The sequence below is a fragment of the Centroberyx affinis genome, unplaced genomic scaffold (assembly GCF_046629955.1).
Source record: "Centroberyx affinis isolate AG114_WGS23_722 - 3 ecotype Tasmania unplaced genomic scaffold, CSIRO-AGI_Caff_v1 ptg004020l_1, whole genome shotgun sequence".
Classification (NCBI taxonomy): domain Eukaryota; kingdom Metazoa; phylum Chordata; class Actinopteri; order Beryciformes; family Berycidae; genus Centroberyx; species Centroberyx affinis.
Window position 1 is genome coordinate 4,602 of NW_027281824.1, and position 26,479 is coordinate 31,080.

Consider the following 26,479-nt stretch of genomic DNA (forward strand, 5'->3'; position numbering starts at 1 on the left):
TTCAGCCTCTCACTTTGGGACGCATTCTCATATAAAACATCTTTATCCTTTGACATGAAGACTCACCAGGAGTAAAGTGACAAACCATTTTGGGAACCAACCCATAGTTTAAAGGTCCAGTGCATTGAGAATTGTATATGGTATTACTGAATAAAGGATCTGTCAACAGAATCAAACAAAGTTAGAATTCCAATCTACTTCCTGGTATAATGAGATCACCTACACCCAGGTTTTAATGAATGCTCTGATTGGTCGACAGTATGCGTAGTTAATCAGGTGTTCCATAGGCAGCCAGCTACTTGTTAAAGCTAGCTGAAGTTCTCACACTGGATATTTGTTCCGCAAAGATAGAAATGTTGGTATGCAGTGGATGGCACAATGATGCTCATTGTGTTAGAAATCAACATCGAACTTTTCCCTGAGTTCAAATCATTACTCTGGATCCTTAAGAGTGGGGTTGGGGGTGATAGTAGCCGGTAGGTTAGAGAAGCGAGTTTGGGACTGAAAGGTTGCCCGATTCTAATCTCCCAAACAGCTGGGGAAGCCTGGAGTGGGGAAAAAGGCAAGAAGAAACACACTCACCCCAGCTTAACCCCCACTGGCCATAGAAGACTGCGGTTGCACTACCAGATGTGAATGTGAAGCGGGACGCTGGCCAAAAAGTGCATGAATGCCGAGTCAACTTTCCCTGGATATACAAAAAGGTAAAATAACGACGACTCCGATTGTTTACCTTACTTCTAGAGAGCAAGAGACTAAGCAGAGTAGTATTGCTGCTTGTTCCTTCTCTCCAGGGTGGTTGCCTTGATCTGGCTGAGTCATACATGAAATTGTTCCAACTAAAAGTGTATGACAGCTGTACAAAAGAAATGTTTGTATTGCATTTCCTTCCCAGTTCCACGAAGACATTAGAGGATTACTATTTTCTTTTATCTAGATATATTGCTCACTTCCTTGTAGCAATCCAAAATGATCAGGATGAAATCTGCTTGAGGCCATTAGACATTTCGTGGAAGTTCTTTGAGGCCTGCCGATAACTGGAAGATGACATTGCTATAGGCTGGGCAGCAGGTCTCTGAATGTTGTTATGACTGCTCCTGGTGCCCTGGCGTTCTACGGCATCCTGCTTTGTGCCATTTGGTTTTCTTTTTACAACCGATATTTCTACAGCCAAAGCCCACAATTAGCCCTGAATCATCTGACATCTGTAAGCTTCTACTCACAACCTGTGAGTAAAAGCTGTACCGGCATCAGTTAGTAATGGCCGCCTTTACCCACATCTACAATGGACCGGAACAATAATATTTTTCTCATAATTCCAAGCATCCTAGTAAAGAGGAAGTGCAAGAGACAATGAGAGCTACGCAAACAGCTGCGAAACAATAGGAAAAATACAGCGCACAGGACAAGAATACAATGATAAGTAGTGGAAAAGGAGCTCCTTGAGACATTGCCCTAAACAAAGAGTGCGACCGCCTGTCCCGCAAGGCTTCGGGAAACAAGTCATTCAGGTAGCAAGTAATGAACGATCCGATTTATGTCGTCTGTTGTCAGGAATTTAAAGCCTCTAACTTCAGCCTAGGAGGGTGTAATTACCGTGTACCTTCATATCAACATGAGGAAATTACATTTCGGTCAATCAATGAAGATGCTTTGCTCCTGTTCCACCTTCAGGACTACGGCGCACTACAGCCAAGCCTTCGCAAAGCCAAAGCATTTTCCTCAAAAGTCTCAGTGTTTATGCTTAAGCTTATCCACAGTGAATACGCCTGACACATTTCTACTTTAAACATATGACTCAGTTAAATTCTGGTGAATATGACTAAGTGACTTTAACACTGAAGTAGTCTCCATTATTCTGTTATGTAGAGCACAATACTGTAGCATTATTAGTCACATTTGTGATGAGCCACAATGTTAACATGTGGCTCATCTGTCGATAGATCACAGTGGCTGGCAAGTCCCAACACTAACCGGCCACTTCGACTTTATTTTACTGGACTTCCAAGGACTTCCAAGTGATGACTGGTTGAGCAGACTAACTCGCCTGCCGACTAAGAGTCGTTTCCCACTCTCTTTATATACAGTATACATTATGGCTGCCCCACGCAGCTATAGGAGTTTGTATGATATGCAGGGTAAAATTCCACGACTTTCCCATGACTTTCCCTATGGAATGCTCGCATTACCTGGAAATTTGATTCCGCCACAGTTCAACTACAGCTGAAAATGAATTCCTGCTGAATTCCTTGCTATTCCATGACTTCTCCAGATTCCCTGACTTTCCCTGTCTGGAATACATCCTTAATATTCCATTTTATTCCAGAAACTGCATGACCAGTGGGAACTATATGCATTGTCTACTGTCCATAGTATGTCTTGCACTGTCCTTTTACACTGTACAGTATGGGAGTTTCTGTTGATCCTGTAACATATATCAATATGTACGTATGTAGAACCCAGTAAGTCAATGCTTCTATACTCTCTTCCTCTACATTTATTGTACTGTTGTACTGCAGTTAAACTGATCAGAAACATTGTAAACACATACATATCTAAAAAAACAAAACAATAAAAGAACTCATTCGAGCACACTGGAGTTCTTGCTACTTCACTGTATGTTTCGGTCACAAGACCTCCATCCGGTGCTTGAATGTGTAAACGTTTTTTTTTCCACGACTCAATGACACATTTCTACTCTGAGAACCTGGAATGCATATAGGAGTGCGGGCTGCTTTCGTGAACGAAACTCACACAATTCAGCATTTCATCTCATTTTCAGTTGCAGCCTAATCACTGAGAGGTGGAGCGCTGTGAAGTGACGAGCGCATAGAACAGCACTTCTCATATCTACAGTCGGTGTAAGCCAAGTCGCAGTTTTGAGAACAATGCTTCACACGCAAATGAAGGGAGAAGAGTTGCGTTCATACACACAAGGTGTAAGCCGCACGCAAGCGAGGATGAGCAAAGTTCCTGCACTCTATGTGTGTGTGTGTGTGTGTGTGTGTGTAATCTCTGCTGCTCACGTTTCCATGCCGTGGCGTGTGTAATATCCACGGTACAGTTAACCACGTGCAAGTTTCTATAACGTCACCATCATCACCTCATCACCTCACCTGAATAGAGTAAGAGAACAGTATTCACATTATCTGAGCATGGGAAGCTCTCTGCACAGACGTCTGCGACCGTGTCTGTGTGTGTGTCTCTGCGTGGGTGTGAATGTTTGCATATGCGCGCGTATGTGTGTACAGTGTGTGTGTGTGTGTGTGTGTGTGTGTGTGTGTGTGCGTGTGCGTCTTACTGAGGTCTAGGACGTCGTCCGTCTTGATGAGGTCTTCGGGTCTGGTCAGAGGGAGCTGGGTCTCAGGTTCCCCCTGCAGCTGGAGCGATAACGACCGCAACATGAAGAACACGCGGATCGCCTGCATGGAGAGGGGACACACACACACACACACACACGGGCAGAGAGAGAACACACACCGTTTATCCTCAAGGCCCAGCCCACCATATTTGTATGAAACCTGACTCTCTGAAACTGTATTCGATGGCTCCAACCCATGAAAAGACACGGGAAGGATGCTGCATTTCGGCGTACAGGGTTTCATCAGGGTGTTGATGTGTTTTTTTTTTGGGAGTGCCTTGGAAGCCAGTCTGTAGATTTTGGCAGCACGCCAAACCAAAAAAAGGTTTAATGGGAGGAAGAGCACCTGTGCTGCATTTCTCAGTGTAATTTCACGCGCGTTTGAAAATCAAGTATTTGTCATGAATAAGAATGCATGCGCACAACACGCCAAAGCAGATGTAACTGTCATGCTGAGGTGTTTACATACAGTGATTAAGGATTAACAAGCGAGGCGTGTTCAGCATGGTTGATTTCAGGTGTCACAACGCCTGAAAAGCAAACTGACTTAATTGATTGATCCGAGTCCTTTTCTGCGGAAGAGGAGCACATGGGAAATAAATATTTGAGTTCTGAGTCAGAACTCACAGGTGGCCCTAAACCTCTTCCATACTTTTCACTAAATGGGATGGGTAAAACTGTAATTAATTGATCTCAGAATTCTGTCGTTTTTCTCAGAATCCTGACTTTAATCTCTGAATTTTGACTTTTTTCCTCAGAATCCTGACTTTATTCTCAGAATTTTGACTTTTTTCCTTTGAATCCTGACTTTATTCTCAGAATTCAGATTTTTTCCTCTGAATCCTGACTTTATTCTCAGAATTCAGATTTTTTCCTCTGAATCCTGACTTTATTCTCAGAATTCTGAATTTTTCCTCTGAATCCTGACTATTCTCAGAATTTTGACTGTAAACTCAGAACTCAAATACATTTTCTACATGTGGCCCTAACCGTACTTTTCACTAAATGGAATGGGTAAAACTGTAATTAATTAATTAATTAATTAATTAATTAACTAAACTGTAATTCAACAATCTGTTACATTTGAGTGCCACTGTTTCCGGACTCAAGTGCCAGGTGTGACAGGGCAGAAATCAAAGTATGCTTGACTTGAAGTGTGTTTTATATGTGTGTGTGTGTACCCACCCTGCGTGTCTTCTCCACGTCTCCGCAGGGCAGCCTCTTGACGAAGTCGATGCCAGTCAGCGGGGTGCCGGTAGGCGGCAGCAGTACGGAGGCATCCATCATTAGGTATTCCACGTTCAGCGGCTTACTCTGCAACACACACACACAAAAATGCACGTTAACAGATACACTTATAGGCAACTGCATACAGATGGGCATACACACAAGCAGAAATGGACATACATGCACATACAGACATGTACAAAGACATAAAAACACACAAAGATGAACATACTCGTACATGTCCATGAGCACAGACAAGCAAGTATACACCCATCCACCTACCCACCCACACACATTCAAGTAGGTGATACTTTTTATAGGGAAAACAAACCCACAAACGTAATGTCAAATGAAAGCCAACTCACCGTCATGCTCCTGTATTCATCTTCAAACATGTCCAGAAAGATCTCCTCGCCCTGTGATGACATCACAAAATGAAGAGCCAATTAGAGATCAGATACAGTGGGGCGAAGAAGAGAGCAGATTCAGCTGGAGTGAAACGGCAAGCCTCAAAATCACCAGACTCAAGAATGACAACACATCTACGGGACAAAACACTGTGTGTGATTAGGAGTTAGGATTAGGAGTTTCATCCCCTTTTGCGCAGCCCACATCTCAACTGTTTCAAAGCTTAAGATGCCTGTTCACACCTTCTTCACATTCTTCTACTGTGGGCCACTGAGCGGCTCTGTTGGAAACGTGCCTTAAAGGTTCACGCAAAAATGAAAATTCTGTCATCATCTCCTCCCCCTCATGCCAGTTGAAACACAGGTGAAGTTTGTCCATATAACACACAGGGAGGCTGCAGCACAACTCCATAGCAGCCTTCTCCAAAACAACTGAAGTCAGTGGGGACCAGTTCTTCAGAGTTCCAAAAAGACCTACAGTATATTTACACCATCATTTAGTGCAAATCTGAACTACAGCTGATTGATTTGCAACAAATTATGGTGTATAGGTCTTTCTATTCACAGTGTGATTGTTTGGCTGTTTTTGTTTTGGAACTCTAAAGAACAGGTCCCCATTGACTTCAGTTGTTTTGGAGAAGGCTGCTACCAAGTTGTGCTGCAACCTCCCTGTGTGTTATATGGACTAACAAATTTCACCTGTGTTTCATTTGGCATGAGGGTGAGTAGATAATGACAGGATTTTCATTTTTGGGTGAACGATTCCTCTGGGCCGCACCACATGACCGCTCTAACTGATCCCAAATGTTGAGGAGAAATTCCAAGATGATACAAGATCAACAAAATGACGCTGTGGAACTAAACAGGAGATGCACGTCTGGATGGACAGATAAGACGAGCAGTGAAGTCGGTTAGACATGCGCAGTTGACTATCTCACCACACTGGCTAGAGTTTAGTTAATAATGCTCATCCGATCATTCCGATGCCATTATCCATGTTACTCAAAGGGAAAGTGAAAGCATTTTGCGATGACAATGACCTCAGTGTGTCGTTATCAGACTGATAACCCTTGTTCACAGGGCATAATACAAGTGTGTGTGTTTGTGTGTATGAGGAAACATAACTAGGCATCACTGGGAAACTTTGAGAGTCCAGCTGTCAAGGTTTCAAGGAAACAGCTCCTATTATAATCAGCAGACACTCAGGACACACACACACACAAAAGTTATTTCCTGGGCATGACAGCGGTTTAGCTATTAATTACAAGGTTTGGATGCCTGTCAAAACAGACCGTGATTCTAAACCAGATACAGCATAATTCTACCTTTGTTATGACAGTGCTCTGTGTTAGGACTTGTCTCAGTTATTTAAGGATCAGATCGGCTGTTTGCCTGTCTGCCTCTTTGTCTTTCCGCTTGTTCGCCTTAAATCATCCGTTTCACTCCGTATTTCTCCGCCTCACTGTAGCTGCTCTCCTGTCTCGTCTGTCTGAAAAAGTTGTTTAAAGTGGTAAGTGGTATGTGTGTGTGTTACTAGATACCTTGTAGAATCTCCGCAGCAAATGCAGACTTTCTTCTCTAGCACCCTGCAAGTAGAAACAGAAAATATAAAGTAATAAGCAATAAAGCCTTTAATAACAAATACAGCATTAATTACATTTTATGTGACTTTTGTTTTAAATTTGAATTCTACAGGTCCATGTACAAAAGAGTGGGAAAGTAGTAGATAAGTAAACAGCTAAATGGTAGATAAATAAATAAGATAATAAAAAAGAAATAATGTTTTTTTTTTTAATCAAAAATGGTGGGGGGTATAAAAATAATTTTTTCCATTTTCTCTCAAAAACTTCCCTATCTAACCTCAGCAGAAATGTAAGTCTTTCCATTTCATACATCTCTGAGGTTACATCAATCAAATGATCAGCAGTTGAGGGCAACTGTGAACTTTGAGTTACAAAACTTACTAAGCACTAGACCACCTTAACATCAAGGCTTAACCCTGAAAACCACATGAACTGAAACGAAGGTGAAGTCTTCTCTACTGACTGTCGTTTCTAGGAATGGGTGGCAACTGTAAAACAGACCTCCTCTGAGTAAGTACTGCTGAATCCCACAGATAACAGGAACACGGTGTGATGTAACAGGAGCGTCTAATTGTTTAATAATGCTTCTGTTCATGTGTTATCTTGTGCAAGGCTAATTCCTTCAAGGGCAGTAAAGATTTCATTGACCTATCGATTCTCAATTAGTGCCATAGTGGCAGGTGAAGGGCAGTCAGCGTAAGAAGAAGTGGTTTAAGGAAGAAGAAGAAGAAGAAGAAATCAATAACCAATGTGAAGCAGTGTGCCATTAATACTGCATGGATTGATGCTGGAAACACTGGAGTGTCTTCCAACAATACCAGAGATTATATTGGAGAATTAGCAGGGTCAGCGCCAACTCATTATGATAATAACATGAAACTGAAAGTAGTTAATCATCAATAAAAATATATTACAATTTCAGTTTCCACCATTAAAAATGCAGAATATGCATACTGAATTTTTTTTTTCATTTCATTTAGAATTTCTGCTGTAGTTAGAAATAGACAAGATGTTGATAAAAGACGCAAAAAAATAAGTTAAATATCTTCTGATGATTAATTGTGACTAATAATTTTGATTATGATATCTACAAAAACCATCAGGATTACAATTTTAGACACAGCAGCACTATTCATTTATGTGAAACCATGACAGAGCTGGGAAATCATTGAGGCAGAAACCCCCAGTGATGCTAAACTAGACTGATATCAATAGTAGGTAAGACCTGACCAGTGCTGCTAGACCCTGCAGTGGAAACCAGGCCAATGACTGTAGAGAGTCAAATTAAAAACTTGATGCTTCAGTCATTTCATAAAGTTGTAGCATCACGAGTAACAAGATGACTTCGTGTAACTCAGCAGGGAGGAAGGAAGAGAGAGGAGGAGAGTGAAAGAGAGGGTGGGGAGAATTCCACTGAATTAAGAGGAAATCAAATTCAACCGTTTCCCAGAAGGATGAGGAAGATTTATGTGAATGGCTGTGCAATCCCGGGGGGGTAGGAGGAGGAGAGGAGGAAGAGAGAGAGAGAGAGAGAGAGAGAGAGAGAGACAGAGAGACAGGAGTTTGAGGAAAGAAAAAGGAAGGGGAGGAAGGGTGAGGAAGGAAGAGAGAGGAGGAGAGTGAAAGAGAGGGTGGGGAGAATTCCACTGAATTTAGAGGAAATCAAATTCAACCGTTTCCCAGAAGGATGAGGAAGATTTATGTGAATGGCTGTGCAATCCCGGGGGGGTAGGAGGAGGAGAGGAGGAAGAGAGAGAGAGAGAGAGAGAGAGAGAGACAGAGAGACAGGAGTTTGAGGAAAGAAAAAGGAAGGGGAGGAAGGGTGAGGAAGGAAGAGAGAGGAGGAGAGTGAAAGAGAGGGTGGGGAGAATTCCACTGAATTAAGAGGAAATCAAATTCAACCGTTTCCCAGAAGAATGAGGAAGATTTATGTGAATGGCTGTGCAATCCCGGGGGGGTAGGAGGAGGAGAGGAGGAAGAGAAAGAGAGAGAGAGAAAGAGAGACAGAGAGACAGGAGTTTGAAGAAAGAAAAAGGAAGGGGAGGAAGGGTGAGGACCGAGCAGTGAGAGGAGGGGAAAAGGGAAGTTGGGCTCGTCCGGGACATCACTTCTATCGCACGGTATCTGGTGTGAAAAACCTCTTGGGCCATAACGGTGGATTACCGCTTATTGAGAAACTTAACGGCAATGCGGATTCTGAGGAAGTGCTTGTGTTAAATGGAAAGGGCGGGGATTGTTTCACTGAATTAGGATAACAGTGCCTCTAGAGGGCTAAATAGGGAATTACAGCTTCCTGGATTTGGCAGTGATCAGACCCTGCTGATCATGACTGGTTTGGTGCCCAATGATTTCTCCAGAGAGATCCCACAGGCTTCCCAGGAAAGTTCCCATGATGGGAAAACAGTTTTTGGGAGTCTGACCTTTTAGTAATAATTGTTTGTTGTTTTTATTATATGGGTTAGGGTTAGACTGTAGATTCTTGAAATTTCAAAAAATGAAATATCCGTAACTCAATATAACTGATGTACCCAGGCTAAAAAAAAAAAGAAAATGGGTGGAGATGATGATGAGCTTGCATTTCACAGACGGCCAACATGGCACAGCTGTTTAATGTAATCCAGTTGTATTTACGTCTTGGTTTGAGCCACTGAAACTAGCGGTGAAACTAGCGTCTTTGAGTAATATTGATGGCACTGCCATTAATTTGTTGACTTTGTGCTGCCACCATAGGACCTTAGGGCTGCTCAGGCAGAAAGCCCACTCTGACCTGCTTGACTTAGATGGTGTTTAGCCTTCAAAATAAAAGCACAAAGGTTCACACATGTAGAAATAGATTTAAACTTACTGTTTGAATCTACTTTTTTGGTGTTTTGACAGCAATGAAAGCCTTTATAGTTACAGATTACACATATTATAGTATTTTTACTAAACATAACTGACATAAAATATTAATCTTTGTACTCAACTACTGGGTGTGACTATTAAATACAAATACATTGGTTTAAATCTATTTCTACACATATAAACCTTTGCGCTTTTATTTTGAAGGCTAATCCTCATCTAATGTCAAGCAGATCAGAGTGCGCTTGTTTAGGCATGATCATTCTAGGAACACAGGAATGATTTTTTACACCTATTGTCTGGTATTTTTCAGGAATCTCTTCTTTCTTCTTCTTCGTATCTTATATTTGATATTTAAATTATATTTGTAAAGCTTGATTGCTGCTTGTTTGTCTGTCTATATGCCTGTATATTGCACTGCACCAACTTCACCAAGCCAAATTCCTAGTATGTGAAAATGTACCTGGCGAAAATAAATCTGACTCTGGTATGTGAAAGGTGGAAGTGTTTGTGCATGTGTGAGAAGAGTTAGTAAGTGTGCAAGCATGTGTATCTTGGTGTGTATGTGTATGTGTGTGTGTGTGTGTGTGTACTATACCTCCAGGCAGGCCAGGTGTACATCTTTGATGATACAGTGGTGTCCAGACAGTACAGACTGCTTTAGTAAGAGGCAGCTCAGCTCCAGGGTAGCTAGACGCACCTTACCATCTACACATAAACACACACACACACACAAAGAGAGGAACATGAAGACATTGATCTCCTAACAAGGTTTTCTGTATAGATTTACATTATATTTGCTTTCATTTATACAGTATTTCACATGATCGATGCCGTCCAGTGTATTTATAAGTGTTGTACGTGTGTGTGTGTGTGTGTGTGTGTGTGTGTGTGTGTGTGTGTACATGTGTGTGTTACCTGGCTGTGCTGCCTGGCTCATAACTCTGATCAGCCTCTCTACCAGCACCAGGCTGTAGGAGCTCCTCTCCTGGTCAGGAACTGGCAACTGGAGCCGCTCCAGAAGGTCACCGTTTATACCTATACACACACACACACACACACACACACACACACACACACACACACACAGGCAGATGCAGACACACACACACACACACGCACTTTTATTGAGAGCTCAAACAGAGGCTTTGCAGTGGAGAATTAGCCGTTTCCATATAATGACTAAATATGTAACAACCAAGAAAGAAAAAGAAGTTCAGTAGTGGGTGTAGGTGAATCAGTAATGATATAAGTAAAAGAACAGTCTGATAAGGTTGTTTTGTTTCCAAATGTAGGTTACAGTGACCGTAAACTGTCTTATCTTTAGCTCTAATCTGAGTTGTAGCTTGAGAAGAGTCACCTCAGTTAACCTGAACTGTTGTTTTTTTTGTTAGCTAGCTAACTAGCCTGGAGGCTAATTTAGCAAAGCAACCAATATTCATTTTAAGACTACTAGCCACTAGAAGCTTCTACACTAGCTTCTACTCGATATGTTAGCTAGTGCACAAATCAGATGTGTTTACAAGACGGTAGCGGTTAGCTGATCAGATACTATGGTGAGCTAGCTAACAAGCTGGCATTATCTAAACACTAAATCAATATATCAGTGGTGAAATGAGCAGTTCCCATTCATAAACAGCACAGAATTGAACCATGTCTTTTCAATTCTGTTGAGATAGCCAAGTCGTATATTTAGAAATGCAACCACCTGTTCAAAGTCCCAGTTGCCCAAGAGCTGAGGACCTCCAATATGGCTGCCAGAGGGTGAGTAACATCACTTAAAGCCCCTCTATAGCAGTGGTCCCCCATCCTGGTCCTGCTGGTTTTCTATCCTACCAGGTAGTTAATTGCGTTGTGAATCAGTCCCTGATTAGATGGCTAGAATGAAAACCAGCAGCGCTCTGGGTCTCGAGGATTGAAGACCACCGCTCTATAGCATGCGCCAAAATGTAAAGTATATAAAAAATGACTGTAAATGTAAAAGTATGTAAGGGTATGCGTCTAAATGCGTTGTGACCCAGGCTTACCTTTGCTGTGTGAGACGGCATAGAGCAGGCAGAGGACAAACAGGGCGTGGTAGTCCTCATTGGTGCAGTCCAAAGCACTGTACACCATGTCTAGGAACGGCCTGGAGGGAGAGAGAGAGAGAGAGAGACAAAAAAAAAAGAGAGAGAAAGAAGATAACATCAGTCCAGAGAGACTCATTTCTTTCCTTTTATTCATTCTTTCCATCTCAAAACTATCTAAACCATTCAGTGTGGTTGCCTGCTTGGTGGGGTTATCTCTTTGTGTGTGTGTGTGTGTGTGTGTGTGTGTGTGTGTGTGTGTGTGTGTGTACCTGCTCCTCTGTGCGTGTGTGCGGGTGGCTGCGGCGGTCTTCTCCTCATCAGTGATGTTCTGTTCTGTCAGCTCTGACACCTTGCACTTCTCCATCACCACCATCTCTATCTCTGTGCACACACACACACACACACACACACTCAGATTTAGTACTTACATAAAAGCACACACATTTGCGTGAGGGTAACACGTGCTATTCACACTCACATCACACACACCCTACAGAAACACACCTGGTCGATGTGGAGAGAAAAATGGACTCACCAGTGATTATGAATTTACAGTCTAAAGTGGTTCCCTCTCTCCCTACACTAGTTCAAAACATGGGCAACATGTTGAAGCAATAAAGATGGGCCAATTTTTATATCCATTAGGGAGAAAATTACCTGATGACCAATATTTGTCAGATCTAAAAGTGTTTCATTTTGTCAACCAAGGACTAACTACAAGTTAGAAGTTACCTACTATCCTTTCAAAAGCACCATATTGCAATTCGTTGACTTTTCTTATCGATCGTTTTGTGAGAGTAGGTGTCATTCCCCCCCCCCCCAAAAAAAATGGTAGATGCCTCATTTTGAAAGTGTTTGTTCCGCGGCAGCCCACAATGTTATTCACACTGAATTTTGTCCATGCAAATTTGCTCTGCCGAAAAATATTGCCTGTGCATCGCGACCTTTAGAAAGTTCTCCGGTTGTGAAGACAGCCAAGGCGCGTTCCAAAGTCAGATATCAACTATTTGAAAATATCCTTACCGTCGCGAAATGAAACAAAAACTGTAAATATGTCATCCCCCACAAATGAATCAGTCCCCCTCTTGGCCAATCAGTATTTTGTGTTTTGTACCGTAACTGTAGAATTACCCTTGGGTCATTCTTTAATTTCGAAACTGTTGGAGTGTGATGGTGAGATGCATCATTCCCTCAAGTTTAATCAAAATCCGATTGGCAGTGTTGGAGATATTGTGTGTCATGAACGGATGAATGAACATGGTCAGTGGACATTTACCGGAAACTTTTAAACGTTGTATCATTTAATTGCTGACACATTTAAGCAACACCTAGACAGTTTGAAGTTTTCTTACAAATCAACAAAAATCGAGTCTTTAAAAGATGAACAAGTTTTAAACTCAATGCCCTTGGTGTGTCTATGGACAGAAGATGGAACAGTTGGCTAATACAAACAAGCTACTCTACTATTGACTGCAAATAGAGCTGCAACGATTAATCGATTAGTTGTCAACTATTAAATTAATCGGCAACTATTTTGATAATCGATTAATCTGTTTGAGTAATTTTTTTAAGAAAAATAAGTCAGAATTCTCTGATTCCAGCTTCTTAAATGTGAATATTTTCTGGTTTCTTTCCTCCTCTATGACAGTAAACTGAATATCTTTGGGTTGTGGACAAAACAAGACATTTGAGGACATCGTCTTGGGCTTTGGGAAACACTGATCCACATTTTTCACCATTTTCTGACATTTTATAGACCAAACAACTAATCGATTAATCGAGAAAATAATCGTCAGATTAATCGACAATGAAAATAATCGTTAGTTGCAGCCCTAACTGCAAAGTAGAATGTCTTCTGCAACTAAACAAAGCAACGAATGGTTTGAGATTCACCTTCGGCTCACTACACAGTATAAGCTTTTAGACGACTTACACGCTTCTGTTATTTTATGGCGTAGAAACGTACAGAAAACATGGAGATGATGGAGAACGACAATGTAGAATGTACCAACTGTTGTAGGGAGTAGACGGTGTCGCGCATGGCTAGGTTTTCACCTCTTGAGATGCAGTTTGGGATTTCGCTAAAGTCTGAGTTCAGGCTCATGATAGCAACTACCAACATGTTTTCACTGTAGCCTGTGAAGCTGTAGCTAGCTAGTTAGCTAGCTAATGTAGCTTGTTCCCTTTGCAGGAGATGGAACATTCCAGCTAAACGCCTGCCAGGTAGTGTAGTTAAATTTGTCATACATGTAAATAATACTGAATGAATTTTTGTGAAATTAAGCCGAGCGAAATATGTTGATGCTACCAACAACATATTTCAAAATAAAAGTCATATGCTTTTTAAATTGCTTATATGAAGTAACCTCCCATACATTGATATAGGGTCAAGTCAACCAAAGGGTTGACGAAAATGACGTCAACTTCGGCTCCCTATTCAGTCCGAGGAAAGAAGGAATCACTTTAGACGAGTGAAATGCTAACATATTTACTTATAAACACACACACACACACACACACACACAGACCCTCAGATGCTAACACACATGCACACAAGAGAGTGAGAGACAGGCGGAGAGGTGAGGAGCACAGGATGGATGGTGTATCACCGTGGAGATGGACAGTCGGCTGCCACCGAGGCCGCGGCGGACGCGGCGATCAGTGGTAGCCATGGTAACCGTGGGGAAATGACAAGGTGCCAAACGGGGGAATCAGCGGAAAGAGGGAGGCCTCGTCTCAAAACTGCCCAAAGAGGGTTTTTTTTTCCTGCTTCTGCTCTTTTTCATCCACTTTTTTCTTAACCCTTAAGTGTGATCACTCCTTCATCCTTTCCTTTTCCTTATTTCTCACATTTTCTCGCTTTTCATATCATAGCATAGTCTTCATTGTTTTAGCATTTGAGTGATTTTTCTTTCTCGGCCAGTTTGGAGAGGCTGAAGCGAGGTCTAATCCACTCTTTCTTCCCTGAGCTAACACATCACTAAATAGTCTAAGTCTCATTTGTTAGCTAAAATGAAAAAATATTGAAGTTACAGCAAACAGCAAGCAGAGTACATTATGATTAATAGTTAAGCTGTTATTGGAATTAAGCTGTTATCATCGTTTTACTTTTCTGTTGTTAATTGTTCTAGTCGTTCTCTTGTCAGTTTGGAGAGGAGGGCTGCTGCCGTGGAGGCCGCTGGGTAATCAGAGTGCATCATGGGAGGTCGGGTCTGATCGATGGCAGTGAAGGCACACTCACACACACAGTCCTGTACTCCCGTGTCCACTCACCTTCCGCCGTCTCCCCACTCGCTCTGCTTCCCTTAGAACTCCCACCTCCTCCTCCTCCTCCTCCCTCTGTACCTTTTCCCTTCTCCCTCTCTCGGCCGTCGTCCTCCCAGCCCTCCTCTCCTCCTCCCCCCCCTCCTCCTCCTCCTCCCCCTCCTCCGCCTCCTCCTCCTCCTCCGCCTCCCCCGGCCCTGTCCTCCTCCTCGTCCTCGCCCAGGTTCTTGTAGTTGGGCCGCTTCTGGGTTCTCTTGCGGCCCCGGTGGCGCGAGAGCTCCAGGGAGCGCTCCAGGGACTCGGGGGGCTTGGTGAAGCGACGCACACCACCTGCACTGGCCTGGAGGGAGGGGGGAATTAGAGAGGCAGGGAAAGAGAGGAGGAGAAAGGGATAGAGAGAGGGGGAGACAGAGAAACACATTAACCAAGAGAAGAACGCCTGGAAGCATTGGCATGATAACCAATAGTCTTTTGAGAGACTTGGATGCTTTAACCAAATGTGTTTTGCAAGCTGAAATTCCATTTCAACATCTGCTCTAGAAGGCGGACACATGCAGATGGCACGTGGATTGGAATTGTTAAGAAAAGGAGAAGTAGCTTTGGAATGGACAGAGCCTGAGTCTGAAGAGGGTCTCCAACTGAATCCCTGAATGTCCTCCTAAACTGACTAAACTTGTGTCGGGAGTTTTATTCAAGTTCTTGATGTATTTCTTTTGTTATTTGTTCTCACTGCAGAGATGAATATTTATGAAGTTATTTAAAGGAGGGGGATCTTTTGCTTTTTCAGCCTTTCAGTCTATAACGTTTTTTTCAGTAAAAATCATTTAGTTCTAGCTTTAGCTATTCACTTCCCAGTGTTTGTTTCCCACCTACAACAAAATAGGTTGTTTTACATAAGCAGCTTCTTTTGCTAATGAGCTACTACTCTGATTGGCTTGCCACTCTCCTCTTAGCACTGATTGGTCGATTTCAGACAGTCCAGTGTCTACATAGACACTGTCTACATAGACACTGGAGCAAAATCTGATGTGTTTTATAGTTGGTGACTCTGGGGAAACGGCACAGTAACATGATTCCATTTTTTTTTACTGTGATTACTTCACACCTCCAAGAACCAAAATCACCAGAAACACTAGGAATTGCCACATCCTAGGATATCCCCCCTTTGATTCTCATGTTAAACTTAACGGTGCATTCCATGGTTTTGGTTCAAATAAAGTAATCTAGATACTAAACTGGTATTGTGACAACGCTAATGGCTGGCTCATGTTACCTAGACGCTTTTCCATCAAGGACTGCCTGAACAAAGAGGAACTGGAACTACTGGCTGATTCTTTTTTTTTTTTTTTCTCTTGCCGGGGCCTTTGGACGGCTGAATTTTCCCACAGCGCCACTAAAAGTAGGCTAGTGGAGTTTCCGGGCGTGTGGCTGTCATGAAAGAGCAAGAAACATGCCAGGGTGCATGGATGGCAGGTCTGCAGGGCATGTTCATACAGAGCTCGCACACATCAAGCCACATAGCGTGAACTAGGCATGAGTGAGTGGGTGAGTGAGAGAGAGAGAGAGAGAGAGAGGGGGTGAAGCAGCTGATCATGTGATAACTGTCAGATAATGGAATAACCAAAGTGTGATAAAAGGCTCCTCTAAATGACTCAAAAATGCAATAAAACCTGTTTCTGTAATAAACTGACATAATATAATAACATCTTAGAACTGATAGTGAAATAATAATAATAATAATAATAAACGCACTCAGAGATTGGCTACTTAGAAGAGACTTCGCTCTCACGGTCCTTTTCCCAGAAGACAATATCACCACAGCTCTTTACTGGAACACTTGCATGCAAACACACAGATGCACACAAACACGCATGTGAAGACACACACACACACACACACACACACACACAAAAACACAAGGCCTTACAGTAAATCCTTCTTGCGCTATCGTGTTGGTCAAATGCTGCTAAAACACACAAGCCACTTCCTCCTCATATATTATCAGATAAGACAATGACCACTTGACACACACACACACACACACAAACGGCTGTACATTATCGATGACAGGTGAGGCCGTACTGCAACCAGAAGGAGCCCATTTCTCAACACACAGTCACTCCATCAGACACACACACACACACACACACACACACACAGGAAACAGCTGGTACATGATAAGACGGCGTGCTGAGAAGCAAACACATTGACTTACAGTAAAACTAAGCCGCCTGTTTGTATGTTGTGCTCGGTTCTCATATCTATGGGAAATGAAAGATTGGTTATCCATGCAGGCTGATGGCAATGGTTTGTGTCCTTGTTATCTTGCTAGATGAAGACGATTCTCAGGCATGTGACATTATAACATCCAAGACGCTATCTATTTGGGGCCTAGAACAAACTTGCTTGTGTAGGTTTTGCAATGATGAAGAGGAATCGTTGTTGCTTTATTTTGGGATCAAGTCCAAAAGTGGATAATGAACTATAATAAAAAAAAATATACTATCAACTTACAAACTGTAATTTTAGGAGACTTAAGTAGCAGCAAATCAGATATCAGTAACATTGTAATCCTGTTTGGCAAAGCATTCATAATAAAGCGGAAAATAGGCACACAGCTTAATATTTCAGATTGCAAAACCTTAAAAACACACTGGATGATAGAAAGATTAACATCTAAAAGAAAACTACAAACCTTGAAATTCCTAAAGGGATGGGAACAACTAAGCCTTGGGGAAGGATGGGAATAGTAGTTCTGCGGATGAAAAGGTCATGGAGGACCAGGGGGCTGTTAGGTTTTTTTTTGTGTCGCTTGATTATGTTTGTGTATATATTATTATTTATCTGTTTATCTATTTATTTATTTATTTTTGTCTAATTGTTTTGGCCTATTCACCTACCCCTGTACATATCTTGATTTCATGTAACTACATTTGTGTGTGTGTATGTAAGCATGAGTGTGTGTGTATTATGTATTACATTGTCTGTGTGGCTGTATGTGGATGTGCGTATGTATTGTATATGTGTATAAGTTATGGTGTTTGTTTGGGGGAATTAGTTTGGTTCTTTTGGTCATGACATGTCAATACCATGGTGCGTCTAGATTGGTGGCCAGGGGAGCTTTGGCTATATTACGTGATCCCCAGATATGAATGTATGTACCGTATATGTTATATGTTATATGTTGTTAGATGTTGTATATATTAAAAAGAATTTAAAAAAAAAATCAAGGACCCTTCATGTAGTTCACATTCGAGCCACGGACCCCCATTCCATGAGATTTTGTCTCTCAGACGGAAATCTGGGAATATTTTCATTGTTAGATATGATTTTGTCCAGAATTCCATGACTATCTGTATTGTAGGTGGAGAGATAACAGAGAAACTATGATCAAAACAGTCATTCCTCTACATTCTCTAATTGTGTTCACTTCTTGTAAATGAAATAATGCTGAAGTTTAACGATTCATCAATTTGCTGCGGACCCCCTGGAACCCCCTCAAGGACCCCTTGGTGGTCCCCCTGACCCACATTGAGAACCACCGGACTAAGCCACGACCCCTCACATGGAGGGTCTACAAGTACATCAAATATGTAGTTGTGCGTATTGCAACTGAATAATAGCTTTGGTCCGTACTTTTCTGAACATTTTATGTAATTTCCAGACTTTTCAAGACTTGGGTATTCTTAAGTTCAGTTTCGATAGGTTTCCAGACTTTGGGGACCGGGTGTAAGCCGAAAATGGAACTGGGTTGGAGAAGCATCTGTACACATACCAGTCGCTTAAGCGCAAGGGAAAAATGCCACTCAGCCTCACTTGGCTGGCTGGTAAGTTGATCTAGATGGCGAGAGTCCGGCAGGTTTTGCAAAATAGGGGGCCGATGGATTCCGGGATGTATCATATTTCTGTGGTAATAAGCTGATTTCATTTGTATAACGCCGCTTACATAACATTACATAACTCTGTTACAGGACACAAAGAGGAAGAGGGTCAGGTATCGCACACTGAAACTGGGCTGGCCTAGTTCACTGTACTTGTTACGCTAACGCAAACCACCGACACACACACACACACACACACACACACATACACCTGGTGTACAGTGTTGCAAACTGTAGGCACTAACCTCCTTATTCTAATTTGTGGCAAGAAAACCTCTGCAGTTTCTCAGCAATACAGTACGCACTTGCTGGAAGGAAGCGGTGCATTATGGGGAAAAAAAGTGTGCCGAATGAACTGAAAGCGGTTCCGTTTATCTTTTTTTTTAATCCATGCCCTTCGCTCATCCCTCCTGTCTTCTCGCTCTCCTCCATCCCTCGTTCTCTCTCTCTCTCTCTCTCTCTCTCTCTCACTCCCTGGCCTTTCTCCATGTACTTATGAGAGAGAGGGAGGGAAGCATTAACATTAAGAAGACAGACCAAAGTACAGGGCAGCCAATCAGAAAGCAAGAAACCGGTAACGTCTCCCTCATTGTAAGTCACTCTGGACAGGAAAATCAGCTAAATGTTGAAAAATGCAAATTTATAGAAGTAAAGTTTAATAGAAGTGTGAATAACAAGATAATATGCTTTTTAATTTTGAATTGTTTTTCATGCTATGCAATATTGCAATGTGGGTTTCTATGTAATCTACTTTGTTTTTTTGGACTCATACTTTAAAAACACTGATACACTGTTGCATCTCAGCAGTCAGGATTGTACTGTGCTGCTGCTAAATACGCAGTGTGTATACTGTCAGACATAAACCACAGACTAGTATTGGTGTGTGTGTGTGTGTGTGTGCGCGCGTGTGTGTGTGTGTGAGTGCGGTGCACCTGTTTGCAGACTAAGTTCTGGTAAACCACTCACACTCTGAGCCGATGCTGAGAAATTAATGGAGGTCAGAGAGCATGTAAGACAAACCTACACACACACACAAATGCACACGCGCACACACACACACACACTCAACCGCACACCAAAATAGGGCACTTGGAGGCGAAACATGAACTAATTAATGCAAACACCATGGGCAACGAAACATCTGCATGTGCATTGAAAACGAGACACTCAAACACACATGCACGCAAATGCATACTGTATCGAACTGGTGCACTTGCAACATGTGTACAGAAGAAAAGACAGAAGAAGAAGAACGCAAAGGCCGTCCTGAGCAGGGTAAGGGTGCATCAACAGTGACGCCCACACACACACACACACACACACACACGCACGCACGCGCACCATCCTCTTCCAGGAACGACATCTGGGTTAGGGGAGCCGGCTCTTGACGGTGTGCTCCGCCGCGTGACCTCATTTCCTGCCACATCACAGGCAAAACAGGAAGTGCCACCTGACCACCTGCGCCGAAAAAGACGGAGCCCGTGTTTTTTTTTGCGTCTGCCGGCCCCCTTTTTTCCGATCGACGGTAAATCAAACGAGAGACGTGTCTATCTGATGTGGGAATCGAGCCGCGAGCTATAAAACGCACGCGGCAATTACACCAACGAAGAACAACTCGTTCCTGCAATGCTATACCGATGCTTTGAAAAATGCTCCCGAGTCTATCGCAGTGCCGTCTGGCTGGCCCCTCTTGCGGTAGACCGACGTTGTTAATACATCGCACCCTCACACTCGCATTCACTGAAAAGGTAGGCTCCTTCTTACAACAGCCGCAAGCCTCACACACACACACACACACACACGCACACACGCGCGCACACACACACGCGCACACACACACACACACACACAAACAGAGCGGAGAAAAACCACAAGGGTTCTGAGAAACGCTCACTACCTCGCACAACACAACCACCTGGCTACACAAGCAGATGGTCAGAGAGAGAGAGAGAGGGAGAGAGAGAGAGAGAGAGGGGATGGGAGGAAGAGAGAAGTAGAAAAAGAGAGACGAGGGGAATCGGATGGGGAAGAGAAGGGGGAAAGAAGGGGAGGGAAATAAAAAAAAAAAAAAAAAGCGAAGGGAAATAACAAGGCGAGACAAAACATAAATAGAGACGCGGAGGAAAGGAGAGAGCAAAGGAGAGAGAGAGAGAGAGAGAGAGAGAGAGAGAGAGAGAGAGAGAGAGAGAGAGAGAGAGAGAGAGAGAGAGAGAGAGAGAGAGAGAGAGAGAGAACGACACGAGTCACACGTTGCAACCCCAAGGCCCAGGCAGACAGGAAGACAGGTGGAAGGAGCGAAAGCGAGCGAGAAGAGAAATGGAAAGAAAGAAAGAAAGAAAGAAAGAAAGACAGAGCAATGTGGGTGATTTGCATATTCATGCCTTGATGTGGGTGAATCATGGAGAAAACCATGACCCTGTGCTCTCACAACCACCTACACTCTCTACTGGAACTCTGCTGCGCGTGTGTGTGTGTGTGTGTGTGTGTGTTCTTGTTTGTGCTGTGCTCCCAGAGCGTGTGTATTGTACTCTGTCTGCAGTGTGTGTGTGTGTGTGTGTGTTTGAGTGAGTGTATTTTATCATGTTCTTGTGTGTACCATGTGTGTCAATTTGCGGTATGTGTGTGTGTGTGTGTGTAAACCTGTATGTGTCTTACTGTATTTATGCGTGTGTGTGTGTGTTTCATATCGTGTTCTTCTGTGTGCCGTTTGTGTCAATCCGCAAAGTGTGTATGAGTGTGTGTGTCATCCTGTGTTCATGTGTGCTGTGAGTGTGTGTGTGTGTATATTACCATATTTGTGAGTGTGCATGCGCATATTTTTGTTGTTCCATGTTTTTGCATGTTTTTGCGGTTTGTATTAGTCTGCAGTATGTGTGTGTGTGTGTTTCTTATACCGTGTGTGTGTGTGTGTGTGTGTGTGTGTGTGTGCTTGTTTGACCACATTCTTGTGTATGCTGTCCATGGGTCTGCGGTGTGTCTATGTGAGTGTGTCTCGGGTGTGTGTGTGTGTGTGTGTGGCTGCATTTGTTTTACCATGTTGTTATGTGTTCTTGTTTGTGTGTGTCTTCCTGTGTTCTTGTGTGTGTGTGTGTGTGTGTGTGTGTGTGTGTGTGTGTGTCTCACCGTGTTCTTGTGTGTGCTGTGTGTGTCCGTCTGCGGGGTGAAGACGGACAAGTCTCCGTTGAGGATGACGTCGGCCAGGGCGTTGACCAGCGGCCGATAGTGGATGATCAGAAACACCTGCGACACACACACACACACACACACACACACACACACAATAAAGAAAAAACAAGGAAAGGGCTTTAAAACAGGAATCTTCCACTGGAAATGAATGGGAATTATGTGTCAAATAAAAGTCAGCCGTAGGAATATTATGTAGGACCAGGGGTGGGGGGGGGGAATTGTAAACCCCCCCCCCCCCCAAAAAAAACAAAAAAAAAACATGAGTCCTTAATGTATATTGTATTTCATTGTACCTGTTAAATGAATAAATTCATTTATGGAAAAAAAATTTGCTCTTCTGCAGAAACTTTTGTGAAACGACTCACAAAATATTCCCACAGGATTCAGTTACTGTTACTCCTCCTTTAGCTTTTAAATGAGTGTCAGACTGTGAGTAAGGTCTCTGGAGGGAAGGTCCTTAAGGGGGGGGGTAGTGTTCAACCTTATTCAGCTTTTCCACCATAAACCACAGACTTGTATTGGTGTGTGTGTGTGTGTGTGTGTGTCTTACTTGAGACAGAAGGTAGAGGGACACCTGAGGGTTGATCTTTCGCTCATCAGACTGAAAAACACAACCGGAAAGACCAGGAGAGGTCACACTTCCACATGTAATAGTAATGATATACTTTATTTATATTGCACTCATATAAATGCAGAGTTTAGTAATAGTAAAGTACATCATGAAGAGATAAAATAGGAAAAAACAATGAAGAGAAAATAGGCTAAAAGAAGAAGAAATGTGTAAAATTAAATGCGATAAAAAAACGAAACAAACCACAAGATTAAGAGTCCTACAGTGCATATACAAAGTACCATGCTGCCTCATGGTTTTTCCCTCACACACACACACCCCCCCACACCCCCCCACACACGCACACACACGCACCGTCTCGGGGCTGACCAGCGAGTAGACGTAGAGGGGCAGGAAGAGGCGGTTGAGGAGGTGGTCGGTCAGGACGTCGTTGAGGAATTCACAGTTGATGATGAGGATGTCGTTCAGGTAGTGGAGGTGGTCCAGGTGCTCCGCCACCAGGTCGCTCAGCTTCCCTCTGTTCCTGTGTCTGGCGGAGGGGAGAGAGAGGCGGAGGTAGAGAGAGGGAGAGAGAGAGACAGAGAGAGAGAGAGAGAGAGAGAGAGATTGAGATGTTGTTCAGGTTCAGAAATTGAGGCAAAAATGTGCTTGAAAGTTCATAAAATGCCTAAAGGGGAAAATATGTCCCTTGATAATAGCAATACCCTTTTTTTGCATTTCACCCAGTTCTCATTAAATCCCTAAGATGCATAATATCCTGTACTTGTGTAAAAACTGTAATCTAATAAGCACCAGGATGATGCTGTGGGCGCAAACTCCAAGCCCAACTTCATCTCTCAAACCTGAAGCAAGCCTGACACCTAGAGGCCACAGTGAGAATAACAGGCCACTTCTTGTAGGGTGATACCTAAGGTTGAATCTGAATCCGTTTGGGACGGATGGAGGAAGACAGACTGGACTTACTCCTCGTCCGTCTGCACACACTTGTCCAGCTCGATGACGTGGCTGCCGATGAACCAGACCAGGTTGCTGAAGTACGGCACGGCCGTCTTGTCCCGGATGTAGTGCAGCATGTGCTGGTTGTCCACTGGAGAGGGGGGTGGGGGTCAGGGGTCAGCGAAAGGGGGGGCCGTTACCATGGTTACCCACAGGTAACACATATACACACACACACACACACCCACGCACCTTGTGACCCATTACCAGAAATGTGACAATTAAATATGACAAAACAATTAAAGCCGTTCAAACTGTGAGGCGAAATTAAGGGAAATTAACGAAGCAAATGAACTCAAATTAAGTCGATGAATCGGTCAAGTCAATCCACTGTTAATGCAAAGGGGGCACCGTGGGAGTGGGGTTGAGAGTATGTGTAAAGCTAGGGCTGGGCGATAATTCAACATTATCGTTTATCGTCTTTCAGTGGAATCATATCGTGATGATATGAAGATATTTTAATATCGTGACACATTTCTGCTGTCTAAATTGATGATGACAAGCAAATTTTACTTAAAAACTCTCATAAAATGAGGTATGGTAGGAATATTATATGAATATTTCTGTTTTGTTTGACATCACACCTAACATCACCATTCGGTTCAATGAGATGAACATTAATTTGATTATTTAATGTGATTTTGCATACATGAATCATATTGTGATATATATTGATATCGAGAAAAATCCTTATGATTATCATCATATTGATTTCAACCATATCGCCCAGGCCTATGTAAAGCTGGTTCAGATTCAGATTGAAATGAGCCCAGGACCAACTGCTTTTCTCTCTGGTTAACCCTAGACTAGTCTTCTCTCACACTGCTGCTTTCCTAAGCGGGGTAATCCTGTTTTAGAGCAGAGCTGCTTTTGCAAGGGTACAATTCTAAAGATTAGATCTGGGTTAGGTGGTGCAATGTGGAAAAACAAGGCTAAAACGACAGCCAATGGCAAAAAGGTTAACACTAGGCAGGTTGGACAGGGGGCTAAATGAGTCGTGGTTGGACTAGACTCAACTCAAGCCGGGGGGGGAGGGCAGGATAGAACTAAACTAGACCAGACTAAGGACAGAGGTGAACGGTCCGTTTCCACCAGAGAGGAAGACTGACATCGGGGACAAAAAGAGATATGGATCATCCAAAAGTTCTCAATGCATTGGCACTGCGAGAACAGTAATGGGAAGGAGAACTACGGAGCGGAAAAATACGGGCAATGATATCTCCTCATACTGAGACCTGGGTGAATCAGCATTTGCAAATAATTCCTAGCGTTTGTTTTAATCTGTTTGGAGTAGATAAGATAGAGTCAATTCTTAGAAATCCGAACAATCCCGATGCAGTAAAACCCACCCATCCGGTAGGAAAGAAATCAACGCCAAGAATCATTTCCAGAAGCTGTTGCACACAGGTCCGGCAGAAGACTTCGGTCGTGAAGGAACGGCCAAATCAAACAAACCGATTACACAATGGGAGAAAAGCAAACACGAGCCAATCGCAAGCCGTCGCCGGTAGGAGTCACGGTGCCATTCCGGCTTTTGTTTGTGGATGAATTGAGAACTCATACAGAGGCAGACACCGACTAAACAACCAAAAGTAACCAATATTGGCAAACCCCATCACCATAACAACAAGCACCATCAGGGGCTCGGCTGAAATTAAGTCTGTGGAAGCAATTAACCTAAGAAGAAACAAACAAAAAAAAAAAAAAAGGCATGCAGGTTTATCTGCATGTGTGTAGGTGGGCGATACAGAATGGTTTACAACAAGAATTACAAGGATATTCATATCGGTACATTTACAACAAATAGACCAATAGGAAGAAGTAGGGCTGGGTATCAAAAACGCGATACCACACGATCTGTATCGATCGATTGGTATCGCGCCAATTTTTGGAATCAATATCGAAATTGAGTGTAAAAAACACTGACAGATATTACACAGAAATTAAACAGCTTAAGGTATCAATAAGTTCTCATTCTACAACCGGTACCGGCATCTAAAAAACAAAACAGATGAAAGAGAAAATGTTCCAGTGATACCCAGCCCAAAGAAGAAGACTAGTGAATGGAACCAACTTACATGAGACTGGAGTTAGGCAGATGGGGCGCGCAGAGGGAGGGAGGGAGGGGAGGGGAGAGGAGGGAGAGAGAGGAGGAGAGGAAGAGGAGGAGGTAGAGGAGTGGGTGAAGAAGAGGAGGAGGAGGAGGAGGGAGAGGGGGGGGGAAACAGACACAGGGTTAATGTGAGTAAAGGGGTGTAGCTGTGGGGGTGGCTGTGTGGGGGGGGGAGGGTTGGTGAAGGTTGGGAAGGAACCTGTAGGTATCTAAACAAAGAAACCACACTGCAAAAAATGACAATCTTGGCAAGTGATTTTATCTGTTATCTACGCTTCTAGAAATCAAACTTACTTCAGGATCTTTTCTGTCAAAGCATCTTACTGCACTGGCAGATCATTTGGCTGGTTTAAAGAAATTCTGGGTAACACTTTCTATGACGCCCATGTCTATAATGCATTATAAACATACTTATAATGCGTTATAATCTGCTTATAGCACTTTATAATTGATAACTGATAATAACTGATAATGTCAGTGAGTGACCAGCAATTATGAAGTATTATGATACTTGACCTTATAAGTCATTATAAAATGCTTTATAATGTGTTATAATTATTGTTATAAGGCATTATGAATATTTATGAGTGCTTAAAACTATAATTATAAAGTGCTATAAGCAGATTATATACCAAATTCTGCTTACTTGTTTTGTGAAAACATCCCAAAACAATATCTTGAAATAATTAACTTGCTCTAAGACAATTTCACTTGCACCAAGTAAATGTCTTGAAGGAAGTTACATTACAGTGAAAAGGGTCACATTTTTTAACCAAATTATTTGCCAGTGCAATGAAATTATTTAACAAAAATATCCTCAAATTAGCTTGATAAGTCTGGATATAGGACAAATCTCTTGCCAAGGTTGTCATTTTTTGCAGTGCATGTCCCGAGGAATCAACACAAAGAGGAAGCATCAAACATAAGTGATGCACTAAAAATCTATTTCATCACTGTATGATACTTTTTAGGGTAAAACA

The 26,479-nt window shown here is 42.7% G+C and overlaps 1 protein-coding gene across 1 annotated transcript in view; it reads right to left on the reverse strand.

Annotated features, from left to right (window-relative positions):
• Positions 1-3,099: 3,099 nt before the first annotated feature.
• clec16a (C-type lectin domain containing 16A) overlaps positions 3,100-26,479 on the reverse strand; it is a 31,884-nt gene continuing 8,504 nt past the window's right edge. Inside the window, exons 6-19 of the mRNA XM_071542128.1 lie at positions 23,354-23,477; positions 22,745-22,919; positions 22,370-22,420; positions 21,757-21,873; positions 14,762-15,092; positions 11,758-11,869; positions 11,447-11,547; positions 10,338-10,457; positions 10,018-10,127; positions 6,537-6,581; positions 4,954-5,004; positions 4,547-4,675; positions 3,302-3,422; positions 3,100-3,116 (exon numbers count right to left, since the gene is read on the reverse strand). Coding sequence (XP_071398229.1) covers positions 3,100-3,116; positions 3,302-3,422; positions 4,547-4,675; positions 4,954-5,004; positions 6,537-6,581; positions 10,018-10,127; positions 10,338-10,457; positions 11,447-11,547; positions 11,758-11,869; positions 14,762-15,092; positions 21,757-21,873; positions 22,370-22,420; positions 22,745-22,919; positions 23,354-23,477 — 1,604 coding nt within the window. The remainder of the gene's footprint in view (positions 3,117-3,301; positions 3,423-4,546; positions 4,676-4,953; positions 5,005-6,536; positions 6,582-10,017; positions 10,128-10,337; positions 10,458-11,446; positions 11,548-11,757; positions 11,870-14,761; positions 15,093-21,756; positions 21,874-22,369; positions 22,421-22,744; positions 22,920-23,353; positions 23,478-26,479) is intronic.